The sequence below is a fragment of the Tachysurus fulvidraco genome, chromosome 9, assembly GCF_022655615.1.
Source record: "Tachysurus fulvidraco isolate hzauxx_2018 chromosome 9, HZAU_PFXX_2.0, whole genome shotgun sequence".
Classification (NCBI taxonomy): domain Eukaryota; kingdom Metazoa; phylum Chordata; class Actinopteri; order Siluriformes; family Bagridae; genus Tachysurus; species Tachysurus fulvidraco.
This window is the reverse complement of record NC_062526.1, coordinates 23,830,734-23,842,987: the sequence shown is the minus strand read 5'-3', so window position 1 is coordinate 23,842,987 and position 12,254 is coordinate 23,830,734. Positions and strand designations below refer to the sequence as shown.

Below are 12,254 nucleotides of genomic sequence, written 5' to 3'. Positions count from 1 at the left end.
ACACACACACACACACACATATCAGCCACTAGAGGGATCAGTACTGCTATTGTAATATACCATGGTGAGTTGTTTTTGCAGAAGGTAAATTGGGAAAAAAGCACCAGAGTGTTTTAGTAATAAATAAAGTGAAGTGTGTGAAGCCCTGTTCACCTTGTATATTTACATCAAAGTCCTTTTCATCCTCGCCTGCGATGTTAGTAGCGACGCAGGTGTAGCGGCCGGTGTCAGACACCTGAGCCTGCTTTATTTGGACGATTCGACCGTTAGGTGTTACAGTAATACGCCCATCTCCTTTAAGGATCTGAAGAGAATGAGCAAGACTCTTGAGAAAAATTGTCAAACTTAAACATGAGGTTTTGTGTGTGTGTGTGTGTGTGTGTGTGTGTGTTTGACCTGGCCATCCTTGTACCAGTGTAAAGTCGGGACTGGTATTGCCTGGGCTTCGCACTCGAGCGTCAGAGTGTTATTGACTTTAATTTTGATCTCTTTTGGAGCGAAGCCTTCGCCTTGGATGATGTCCTTACTGATAACAGGGGGAACTTCAGGGAGAAAGACACACAGGGTTTAAAATCGTACGCTGCTTAACGACAGCACCCTGGGCAAAACAACAATCTTTCATACTCACTATACACTTTGACCTCGTAGTTCTTCAGGGTCTCCCCGGCCTCGTTGGTGGCCACACATGTGTATCTCCCAGCATCCGCTTCTTGGGCGTTCAGGATCTGAAGAGTGCGTCCACCTGAGAGGAACATCACCGCCATTTCCCTCAGTATATTAATAAAAAAATATATATATACTGTATATCGGTCTTGTTCAATACACCTGAGACTGGCCGATGGTGGTGTTGCTACAGTATGTGGCTTTGTAAACAGTGCTGTAGGACGGTATTTCTGGGATTCGGTACCTGGTAGAACCCGGACGTTGCGGTTGGACTCGAAAGGTGTGCCGTCTTTAAGCCAGGTGATGATGGCTGGGGGGTAGGACTGAGCTTCACACACCAGAGATGTGGGGCTGTTCAGAGTCACAGTCACCTCCTCAGAAGCTCCTTCTGGACCAGAGCCGGCGATGGTGGGAGTAACTGAGAGACACACAGACACACTTCAGTAGTCAAATGTCTACATACTACTGTACATATATATTAGTCATAATATATCATATTATACCATATAATATAAGCACCTATACGTTATGAATCTTTTTTATATATAATTACCTTTTTCTTTAAATCTTTTTTTACTGATTATGTACAAAAGCTTATGTTTGAGGAAATTACACCTGAGGCATGAGGGAAAGTGTCAAATGTACCCGAGTTACATGCTTTACAGATTTTAGTTACATCAGTTTACAATACTTAAATATGTTATAACATATGTACAGGATAAACAATATTCTCACACACACACACACACACACACATACCTAGGACGTTGAGATTAAAGTGAACGCTGCGGTCTCCGGCGCTGTTGGAAGCCAGGCAGATGTACCTGCCCGTGTCGACCACTTGAGCATCAGTTATATGAAGGAATCGCCCGTGTGACATCACCTGCAGACGTTCTTCACCCGACACGGGCTGGCCGTCCTTTAACCATGTGATCTCAGGCACTGGGTTCCCTGAGCAACACCAGCAGAGGTCAGTATAGGAGTAAAACATAAAGCACTACACATCCCACTTATTCCTTGTTTATTAACTCTACCATCGGTACATGGCGATAGTGTGACTATAAGAAGTACGTGTAAGAGAAGAGGATATTAAACACTGTGTCTTTGTACACTTTGGACACTACTGTGTGTTTGTAGTTTGTAGTGTGGTGTAGGATAAAGACATACCGGTGACCTCACAGGTCAGAGTGATGTTTTGCTGCTCCTTCACCCTCACATCCTGTATCCCACCCTGGTTGACAATGTTTGGAGGAACTAATTGGAAAGAAATGGCCAAATTTTTAAAATCTGGGGTCGTACCAGTGCTTGTTAACTGTGAAAACAATCCTGCAGCGTTTGCTGTTACCCAAGACGTCCAGGTCAAAGTTCTTCCTGTCCTCTCCGGCAGCATTAGAAACGATGCAGGTGTACCTTCCAGCATCCTCCGCTGCGGCATGCATCAGGCGCAGACTCCGCCCACCTACAACAAGTCACTTTCTGTTCAGTATTCAGAACACACACACACAAGACTCCACACACACAAGGCTCCACACACACACACACACACACACACACAAGACTCCACACACACACACACACACACACACACACACACACACAAGACTCCACACAGACACACAAGGCTCCACACACACACACAAGGCTCCACACACACAAGACTCCACACACACACACACACACACACACACACACACACACACAAGACTCCACACACACACACAAGGCTCCACACACACACACACACACAAGACTCCACACACACACACACACACAAGACTCCACACACACAAGACTCCACACACACACAAGGCTCCACACACACACACAAACACACACAAACACACACACACACACACACACACACACACGGCTCCACACACACACACAAGGCTCCACACACACACACACACACACAAGGCTCCACACACACACACACAAGACTCCACACACACACACACACACAAGACTCCACACACACAAGACTCCACACACACACAAGGCTCCACACACACACACACAAACACACACACACACAAACACACACACACACAAACACACACACACACACAAACACACACACACACACACACACACACACACACACACACACACACACACACACACACACACACACACACACACACACACACACACACACACAAGACACCACACACACACACACACACAAGACTCCACACACACACACACACACACACACACACACACACACACACACACACACACACACACACACGACTCCACACACACACACACACACAAGACTCCACACACACAGACAGACTGCACACACACACACACACACACACACACACACAAGACTCCACACACACACACACACACACAAGACTCCACACACACACACACAAGACTCCACACACACACACACAAGACTCCACACACACACACACAAGACTCCACACACACAAGACTCCACACACACAAGACTCCACACACACAAGACTCCACACACACAAGACTCCACACACACAAGACTCCACACACACAAGACTCCACACACACACGACTCCACACACACAGTCAGACTCCACACACTCAGACAGACTCCACACACACACACACACACACACACACACAGTCATACTCCACACACACAGAGGCTGCACCCACATTATTACCTTTTTGATTTTTAGCCTTAGCTTGACATTTAAATAAGAAGAAATGTTGGACATAAATCTTAAAGCTCACGTCTCAACCTGCTACAGTCCAAACTCTGTTTTGCTCTGTTTCAGAAAACCAACAATCCACATCAATGTCCTTATTGTTTCATGGGATTCAGGAGAGTTTGACAAGACAGCTGTTCAAACAAGCTGCTCAACCTGCACACGCAATCACTCTCACTGTAAAAAGAGTAATTATCACCTTCAAGGAGAATCACCTGAGAAAACAAGCTCAGCTGAAGCTCCTTCTATAGATCAGCTTGTTGAGTCTCTTTGGTTTGTTCACATACATGAAGTTGGCTTTGGAGCCTGACTTCCTGCATCCTTGTAATCCTGTGTGCTTTATGATGCCTGGATCAGCAACAAGCCCTGATTTATTTATTTTTTTAGATCTATCTGTCTTTTATCCAAACACAATAACTCCTGTGCCACTGTTTATCTTTTCTGCTCTCTTTTTCATACTGTTGAATTTGGCCTCTTGTAATCATATTCTCCTTCCAAGCTCTAATGAATGATTTATAATGCCTGGCTAGCCTCCGACAGCAAGCTAGCACACGGACGCCACAAGGCTTGGACTGATCCTACTAAAAAAAAAGGTTAGAGCAGCAGCAGATACCTGAGATGACCCTGACAGAGCCTGACACGGTGATTGGACGGCTGTCTTTCTGCCAGGCGATGATGGGTAGCGGGATTCCCGAGACCTCGCATGTGAGCACCACTGGATTTCTCACCACCACGCTCACGTTCTCCGTCCCCTGTGTGTTCCCGATAATGCTCGCAGGAACTATAATCACACACAATACCGTATGCAGATGCAAACAAAAAATATTATTAAAAAATGTAATGGATCTGATCATATAACTAATATTTTGATGTATTTACTCATTTTTATTTATTTGTTTTATTTATTTGAATGTATTTATTTACAAAAATCTGAGCCTTTTTATTCTCACCGTGAACCGTGACGTCATGTTTGCTCTCGTCCTGTCCGGCCACATTGACGGCAATGCAGGTGTAACGTCCTGTGTGGCCCACCTGAGCGTCTCTGATGCGGACGAGTCTTCCGTCGCTGAGGATCTGGACTCCCGAGCCTGTTCCCAGAGGTCTGCCGTCTTTCAGCCAGGTGATGGCAGGCCTGGGCACGCCGTCTGCCTCGCACTGCAGTGTGACGTTTCCTCCCCGTACCACCGTCACGTCACTTTTTCCGCCATCTGATAAGCTGATGGAGGGACGTACTGGAGGTGGAAGGAAAAGAGGAGTGTAGGAGAAGACTATGCTGTACATTGACTTTAAGATCCTGCTCAGTGTTTTAAGGTAATTATGTAGAGCAGATTTTAGCATCACAGTGCAAGTGTAATTATCTTTAAAAATCAGATCATTTGGAAAAAAGCATGTTACATTTTAAAACTAATTTATTTAATTTCATTCTTTTAGAAAGCCATCAGCAGGATCTTTTTTTTATTACACTAGAAGAATGACATCATTATCTTATTTTGTCTGCAGCTGAGTTAATAGCCCTGAATTTATTGCTCTGTTTTGCCTCGAGGGTGAAAAAACACAGCTTTTTTTCCAATTTTAATTATGACCCAGAGACGACTGTAATTAAAAATATGGTTACCTAATTCATTTGGTCTATATATTCGACCTTTCTTGACCCCTAGATGTCAGGATCTAACCCGGACTTTTGCCATGTGCCATCTGTTTACGTTTTGTGTTCACGTGTCTGCCGTCTATTCCTTCCCGCCTCAGCACACCTGTCCCTTATGTGTCTAATTGTCTATCGTATTTATTTGAAATCCTTGTCTTTGTTTTGTCTGAGTTTGATCTTCGTGTTGCTCAGTCTTGGTTTCAGTTTTGTTTATGTTTTATTTAATAAACCGAGTTTTTGCAATCCTGCATTTTGGTCTGAATTTTATCTGTGAAGACACCCCGGTTCCATGAGACTAGAGGCTTGGCTCCTTTGTGTGTGTGTATGTGAGTGTGACTAGGAATGCAAAGAAAAATAATTCAGACTAATCTGTGCAGTCCTGTGCTATCTTGTGCTGTGAGGTACCATAGACTTGCAGGCTGTACTCCTTGACAGCAGTTCCGGTTACACTGGAGGCCTGGCAGGTGTAGGACGCGGCGTCGGTCGTCTCTGTGCTGGAGATCTGCAGCTGACGTCCTCCGGACAACACACGCACCCGAGAGTCTGTCTTCAGCTCCGAGCCTACATGCAGACATTAAAGAAAACAAACAAGCATCATACAGAGAGCCAAGATTGAAGTATCTGAAAGGATGATGAAGATGATGATGATGATCTTACCATTTTTCTTCCATATGAGGCTTGGAGGAGGGATTCCGCTAGACTCACAGACCAAAGTAACAAGGCCGCCCACATTCACCGTCAGAGGAGACACTTTATCAGAGCCACGGATACTCGGCAGGACTGAACGAGTGAAACAGAGACATGGATCTTTACTACGTTCTCACTTTATATCCGTCTGTCGCTGGAGATTAACTCATATAAATGAGCACACATGTAAAGGTGTATTGTGCCTGTTGGATAAATGCTATGGTCCGGTTAAACATAATCCATCTGCAGGGCTGTACAATGAAACATATTTTATAAGCAGGATTAAACTAAACTACACTATATTTAATTAAATTGAGGGATTTAGGTTTCTAACTAATTTATAGCAGGTTTATAACACGTTAATAGCAGGTTTATAACACATTAATAGCAGGTTTATAATAGTTTTGTAACGCATTTATAGAACATTGATGGCAGGTTTATAACATGTTAATATCAAGTTTATAACACATTAATAGCAAGTTTATAACTAGTTAATAGCAGGTTTATAACATGTTAATTGCAAGTTTATTACTAATTTATAGGAGATTTATAACAGGTTAATAACTAGTTTATAGCAGGTTTTTAACATGTTTATTACACGTTAATGGCAAGTTTATAACTAGTTTATAACTAGTTTATAACAGGTTTATAGATAGTTTATAGCAGGTTTATTACATATTAATGGCAGGTTCATAACTTGTTTATAGCAAGTTTAAAACAGGTTTAGAACTTGTTTATAGCATGTTAATAGCCAGTTTATTACACATTAATAGCAGGTTTATAACATGTTAATAGCAGGTTTATCACAAACCCTCCTTTGTTAAATTATTACACATGAAGAAGGTGCCATTTGGGTTATCCTAAAAAAAAATAAATAAATATAAAAACTAATAATACACAGTGTAAAATAAAATGCACATTAAAATGTGCTTAATGATTAAATAACTGTTTTTTATGCTGAATAATCATAACACTTTTGTTTTTTCATTTTATTTTATTAATCATTCTGCACCTATAATTGATATTATTAGCCACTGCACAGCACAATCTCAGCAGTGTGTAGAGACTCACCCCACACATTAAGATTGTAGTTCTTCTCAGTTTTTCCTGCTATGTTCGTGGCCTCGCATGTGTACCTTCCCGTGTCCTGTATCTGAGCGCTCGTAATCTGCACGCACAAAACAACAAAATCTAGTCAGTCATTTATACATAAATACCATTAACAATCTTTAATGTTTAATCCGCTTCAGCACACCTTTAGTACACTGCCGTCCTCGGACAAGCTCAGTCCCGGCTTCCTGTAAAGCGGCCGCCCGTCTTTACGCCAGCTCAGAGTGGGCGGGGGAATGGCATCGCTCTGGCAACGCAGCTCCACTGAACGGCCAATCAGCACCGTGCTGTTCACTTCTTCCCCCATGATGTTGGGAGGCACTAAAGCAAAAACAGCATCAATTATAATCTCAGAAAATCCAATTGTATGTAAGGACCGAAGACATTTCAGGACTTCAGGACAATTCAATTCAAGTCTTGTACTGCATTTAAAAAACAGACATAAATAAAATAAAGAGAAAAAAAATATCTTTTTTTTTTAAATCTGCTTCCAGATTTTGTGTAATTTTTACATTTTAAAATTTTAATCGCATGAATCAAACATCTCTGAGAAGTGAATTGTGAAATAACTGATCAGGATATTTATATTACATCATCATATCCTTATTCACTTATGAAGAAGAAGAGGAAGAAGTAGAAGAAAAAGAGGAAGAAGAAGAAGTGGAAATGAGGTGGAAGAGGAAGCTCACCGTACACATGCAGGTCATACTCTCTCTGCTGCTCTCCACCTGCATTCACTGCCACACAGGTGTAGCGACCTGCATCGCTCACCTGAGCACTCCTGTATGACAGGACCCTGCCTTCTGCTAACACCTAGACACACACACGCACACACACACACACACACACACACACACACACACACACACACACACACACACACACACACAAAGATGAATTAGATGGCAGCAGGACTGTCACTATATCTGTTACACGTGAAAAAAGTCATTTACCTGGATGCCATTGGAGGAGCTGGACACGGGGCTGCCCTCTTTAAGCCATGTGAGACTGGGTGCAGGCAGACCTGAGGCTTCACACTCCAGCCTGATAGGATCGTTCACCACCACTGTCACCATCCCACCTTTACTGGAGATTGATGGTGGCACTGAAAGAGCAAAAGAGCAGAATGTGAATACGCACAGCACGTCCCGTGCAGAGAAACAGGGTCGGCTTAAAAGGCGTAATCAGAGATTTCAGCAAAACAAAACCATCCTTTTTCACTCAAACTCATAAATAATCCATACCATAAACCTGCAGACCGAGTGTGAGCTCTGCCGTGCCGGCCACGTTCACTGCTACACACTTGTAGAGTCCGGCGTCTGACACCTGAGCACGCTCGATCTCCAGCACCTGACCTCGGTTCAGGATGCTCACTCCTGCTGCGCCGGTCAGAGGCCGACTGTCCTTATACCACGTCATGGCTGCGGTTAGAAAAACAGCAACACTGATGTCAAAGTGACGTTTTAAACTGGAGAAACAAAAACATGACGTGCGATAATAATGAAACTGGACCTGGTACAGGACTTCCTGTGGCTTTACACTGTAGTTGGATCTGGTATCCAGCCAGGATGGTTTGATTGATAGTTTCTCCAGCAAACCGGATGATAGGAGGTTCTGTGGAACAGAAGAAAAACGATCAGATAATAAATAATAAATATGTAAAGTATATACAAAGGTTACGGAGGTCTTGTTATGTGTCTCGTACCGTGCACGCTGAGGCGAATGTTCTGCTGCGCCTCTCCTGCAGCGTTGGTTGCCACACAGGTGTATTTGCCTGAATCCTCAACTCTGGCTTCCTTAATATGCAGAACTCTCCCTCCAGATTCCAGCTTTATAACAGAGAGAGAGAGAGAGAGAGAGAGAGAGAGAGAGAGTCTGATAAATGTATACTAATGATATAAATGTATCGGAATTTGAATTTGTATTGGAATTTGACAATACCTTAAGTAAGACCTGTGTGGTGTCAACAGGACGGCCATCTTTGAGCCAGGTAATGCTGGGAGCTGGAACACCACTGGCCACACACTGGAGGCTCACTGGATTGTGTAGCACCACGGATCGTTCAGCAGAACCGGTAGAACGGATCGATGGAGGAACTGAAAAAGAAACCACCGGCGTTAACTTAGCATACAAAACCAGAACTCGATTAGTTCACAGTTACCGGTTACATGACGTACAATTTTTTTCTACAGTGCTACATACTGAAAGCGGATGTGACGTATACATACCTCTTCCTGCATACTTTCCGTGTGAGAGCATTAACCAAATACAAAACACAAGGATTACAAAAATATATATTATTAAAATGGTCTGAACTCCCCTTCCCATCCACTTTTTTCTTACCGTGGACTGCTACTTTAAAATCTCTCTCCTGCTCTCCTGCTTCGTTTGTGGCCACACACTGGAACAGCGCCGTGTCAGAGACCTGGGCGCGAGAGATGACCAGACGATGACCGTTCGCCAAAATTCTCACACCTTCTCCCTGCCTCACTGGCTCGCCGTCCTTTAGCCACCTGCAATGAAGCAAAGACTTAATCAATGAGAGAAGAACAGTGAGCTGTGTCTGGTGCCAGGTAGGTTTGGTCAGCTTTTTTCCATTAATAATTGAAATCATAATTTAAAACTGTATTTTGTATTTATTATGGGTTATCTTTGTGTAACATTTAAATTTGCTTGATGATCTGAAACATTTAATTGTGACAAATATGCAAAAGAATAAAAAATCTGAATCACATTACTATATATGTGTGTGTGTGTGTGTGTGTGTGTGTGTGTGTGTGTGTGTGTGTGTGTGTGTGTGTGTGAGAGTGAGTGTGTGTGAGAGTGTGTGTGTGTGTGTGTGTGTGTGTGTGTGTGTGTGTGTGTGTGTGTGTGTGAGAGTGAGTGTGTGTGAGAGTGAGTGTGTGTGAGAGTGTGTGTGTGTGTGTGTGTGTGTGTTTACGTGATTGTTGGTGGAGGTGTTCCAGTGGCGTGACACTCGAGTTCGAGAACGTTATTAATGATGGCGGTAACATCTGTAACCTTATCTGCCCCATCCACAGAAGGTGGCACTGAAACACAGGAACAAAATCAGCTTGCGTTACGTTGTTTGTCTCCACTGTGAAAATAATCAATGACCAAATAAACTTCCACAAACTTTTACGGCAACATTTGCCTTTTACAGATTTTCTATACTTTTACAGATTTTCTATACTGATCTGACTAATAGCTGAGGTCCGAGTCTGACAGCTCCACATATGGTTAGTGAATGGCTTTCAAAGCTGACGATATTTAGCAGGGAATAGATTTAAGTGAAATATAAAAATAATGGAATTGGTAAAGAAATCAGGCGGCTCAGTAAGAGGTGGCCTCAGTTATGGGTGTAAAAGTTAAAACCTGGCAACCCAAGTGAAAATAATAATAATAAAAAAAAATAAAAATAAAAAATAGTAATAATAATAATAATAATAATAATAATAATAATCTTGCAACGTATTAGAATTCTCCCAGGATCTGATTTTGCGTGAATGAAAATTTTCACACCTAAAACGTCAACCTCGTAATTGATCTCCATCTCGCCGGCGATGCTAGTAGCTACGCAGACGTACAGGCCGGAATCCGAGGGCACGGCGTTGACAATCTCCATCTTGCGTCCCTGCTCCAGAAGCCGAAGGTTTTCCCCGGGTTTCACGGGAGATCCGTCCTTCAGCCAGGTGAGCGAGGGTGGAGGATGACCGGATGCCTCGCACTCCAGCACCAGAGTTTTACTGACCACCACTTTCTTCTCCAAAGGTCCATCTACATCTACACCTCCAGCAATGGAGGGAGGAACTGCAGAGAACATAAAAAGTCTCACTGGGTTTCACTGTGATGTATATAACAACTGATTAAGGGTTTTTATACTTCTGAAAAGAAGACAAGCACAAAAAACACACATGAAAGCAAATGACATGATGAGGAGCTAAGAAAAAAGTCAGAAACAGGAAATTAACCCAAAGCTCACCGTAGACATCCAGCTCGTAAGCCTTGTCGGCTGTTCCCGCCACGCTGGTCACCCTGCAGGTGTAGTGTCCAGCGTCAGACACCTGCACACGCAAGAGCTTCAGAAAGTGACCTCGCTCGACGTACTGCGCATGCCTGCTGGACAGGATCGGCTCGCCGTTCTTATACCAGGTGATGGCTGGGACGGGAACGCCACGCACCTCACACTCCAGAGTGACCGGGTTGTGCAGGATAGCCGTCACATCGGAGGTCACGTTCCCACCTTTTATACTGGGTGGCACTGGGAGATAAAGTCAAGATCAGAATTAGGAATTACAGATCCCAGAATTCTGCTCTGGACCAGTTTGTGTTCTAGATAATAACCAACACCTTTTAGCAAGCAAGCGTTCTTTTAGATTCGAACCTGGTTAAGAAATGAAACCAAGTTGGAGAATTGGACTGAACCTGTGATTGAACCTCAGATTCTGGCTTTTCTTTATTTATTCTGCAAAATTATTACATTTTATTAGTGTTACACACTTGGATATTTTTGCCTGCTTTCTCTGGTTAATGTACTTGATGTATTTTCCTCGTCGTTGCTGAAATATGAAAAGCGAATGCATGGAAAAGCACTAAAGTAAAAGTGACACTAGCTAACAGTAGAGCCTGTAGTTTGTTGTTGTTCCTGTGATGCTGCACGAACAACAGTCCACAAACAAAAATTTCTAGAGCCTGATTGGAGTGAAATTAGAGAAAACCAGTGCTATATCACTAAATCTCATTTCTAAGTACTGCATTGTACAATATGTTATAGCAGAACCTGTGTATGTTGGCATCATGTTGGGATTCTGGCAGTGTGTACAGGACGTTATTGTGCATTGTTACTGAGAGGCAGATAAACACACACCATAAACACTGAGGTTAAATTCTCTGGACTGCTTTCCTGCCGAGTTGGTGACGCTGCAATGGTAGCGTGCCTGATCCCCTAATCGGGCGCTCTTTATTTTTAACACCTGACCGCTATCTGACACTTCGACGTTGGGGTCTCCGAGAAACAGCAGCCTAGGGAAGGTCAGACAGAGTGCAGGGTTCAGATCAGGGCAAGGATTCAAACGGAAATAAGAAGTTTACAGGAAATCTGACGGGGCAACTCACTTCCTGTCTTTGTACCACTGGATTGTGGGAAAGGGAACACCTTTGACCTTGCACTCCAAGCTGATGTCCTGATTCAGAATAGCATAGAGGTCACGTGACCCACCGCTTCCAGTGATACTAGGAGGAACTGGGAAAGAAAACAGGACGCACGCAAAGCGTTTCTTAAGTCAGTCTATGTGTTAACACAGAACCACAAAGATCAATGATGGTGTTAATGTCTGATGTGAAGCATAATTGTTGTGATGGAAACATTTCACAAGGCTCAAGACAAATTTTAACGGCATCTTTTTCAGCCACGATGGATTAAATCTGCATTTCCCAGGCATGGCTTC

General features: G+C 43.3%; 1 protein-coding gene across 2 annotated transcripts in view; it reads right to left on the bottom strand.

Annotated features, from left to right (window-relative positions):
* hmcn1 (hemicentin 1) overlaps positions 1–12,254 on the bottom strand; it is an 80,953-nt gene that overhangs the window by 25,554 nt on the left and 43,145 nt on the right. For both annotated transcript variants that reach the window (XM_047817997.1, XM_047817998.1), the window contains exons 29-53: positions 11,923–12,049; positions 11,675–11,829; positions 10,790–11,068; positions 10,330–10,617; positions 9,749–9,857; positions 9,151–9,320; positions 8,749–8,903; positions 8,513–8,636; positions 8,320–8,421; positions 8,052–8,228; positions 7,761–7,912; positions 7,497–7,620; positions 6,953–7,128; positions 6,769–6,865; positions 5,668–5,790; positions 5,416–5,571; positions 4,316–4,597; positions 3,979–4,146; positions 2,009–2,122; positions 1,831–1,917; positions 1,423–1,614; positions 908–1,081; positions 629–742; positions 397–542; positions 154–304 (exon numbers count right to left, since the gene is read on the bottom strand). In XM_047817997.1, coding sequence (XP_047673953.1) covers positions 154–304; positions 397–542; positions 629–742; positions 908–1,081; positions 1,423–1,614; positions 1,831–1,917; positions 2,009–2,122; positions 3,979–4,146; positions 4,316–4,597; positions 5,416–5,571; positions 5,668–5,790; positions 6,769–6,865; positions 6,953–7,128; positions 7,497–7,620; positions 7,761–7,912; positions 8,052–8,228; positions 8,320–8,421; positions 8,513–8,636; positions 8,749–8,903; positions 9,151–9,320; positions 9,749–9,857; positions 10,330–10,617; positions 10,790–11,068; positions 11,675–11,829; positions 11,923–12,049 — 3,942 coding nt within the window. The remainder of the gene's footprint in view (positions 1–153; positions 305–396; positions 543–628; positions 743–907; positions 1,082–1,422; positions 1,615–1,830; positions 1,918–2,008; positions 2,123–3,978; positions 4,147–4,315; positions 4,598–5,415; positions 5,572–5,667; positions 5,791–6,768; positions 6,866–6,952; positions 7,129–7,496; positions 7,621–7,760; positions 7,913–8,051; positions 8,229–8,319; positions 8,422–8,512; positions 8,637–8,748; positions 8,904–9,150; positions 9,321–9,748; positions 9,858–10,329; positions 10,618–10,789; positions 11,069–11,674; positions 11,830–11,922; positions 12,050–12,254) is intronic.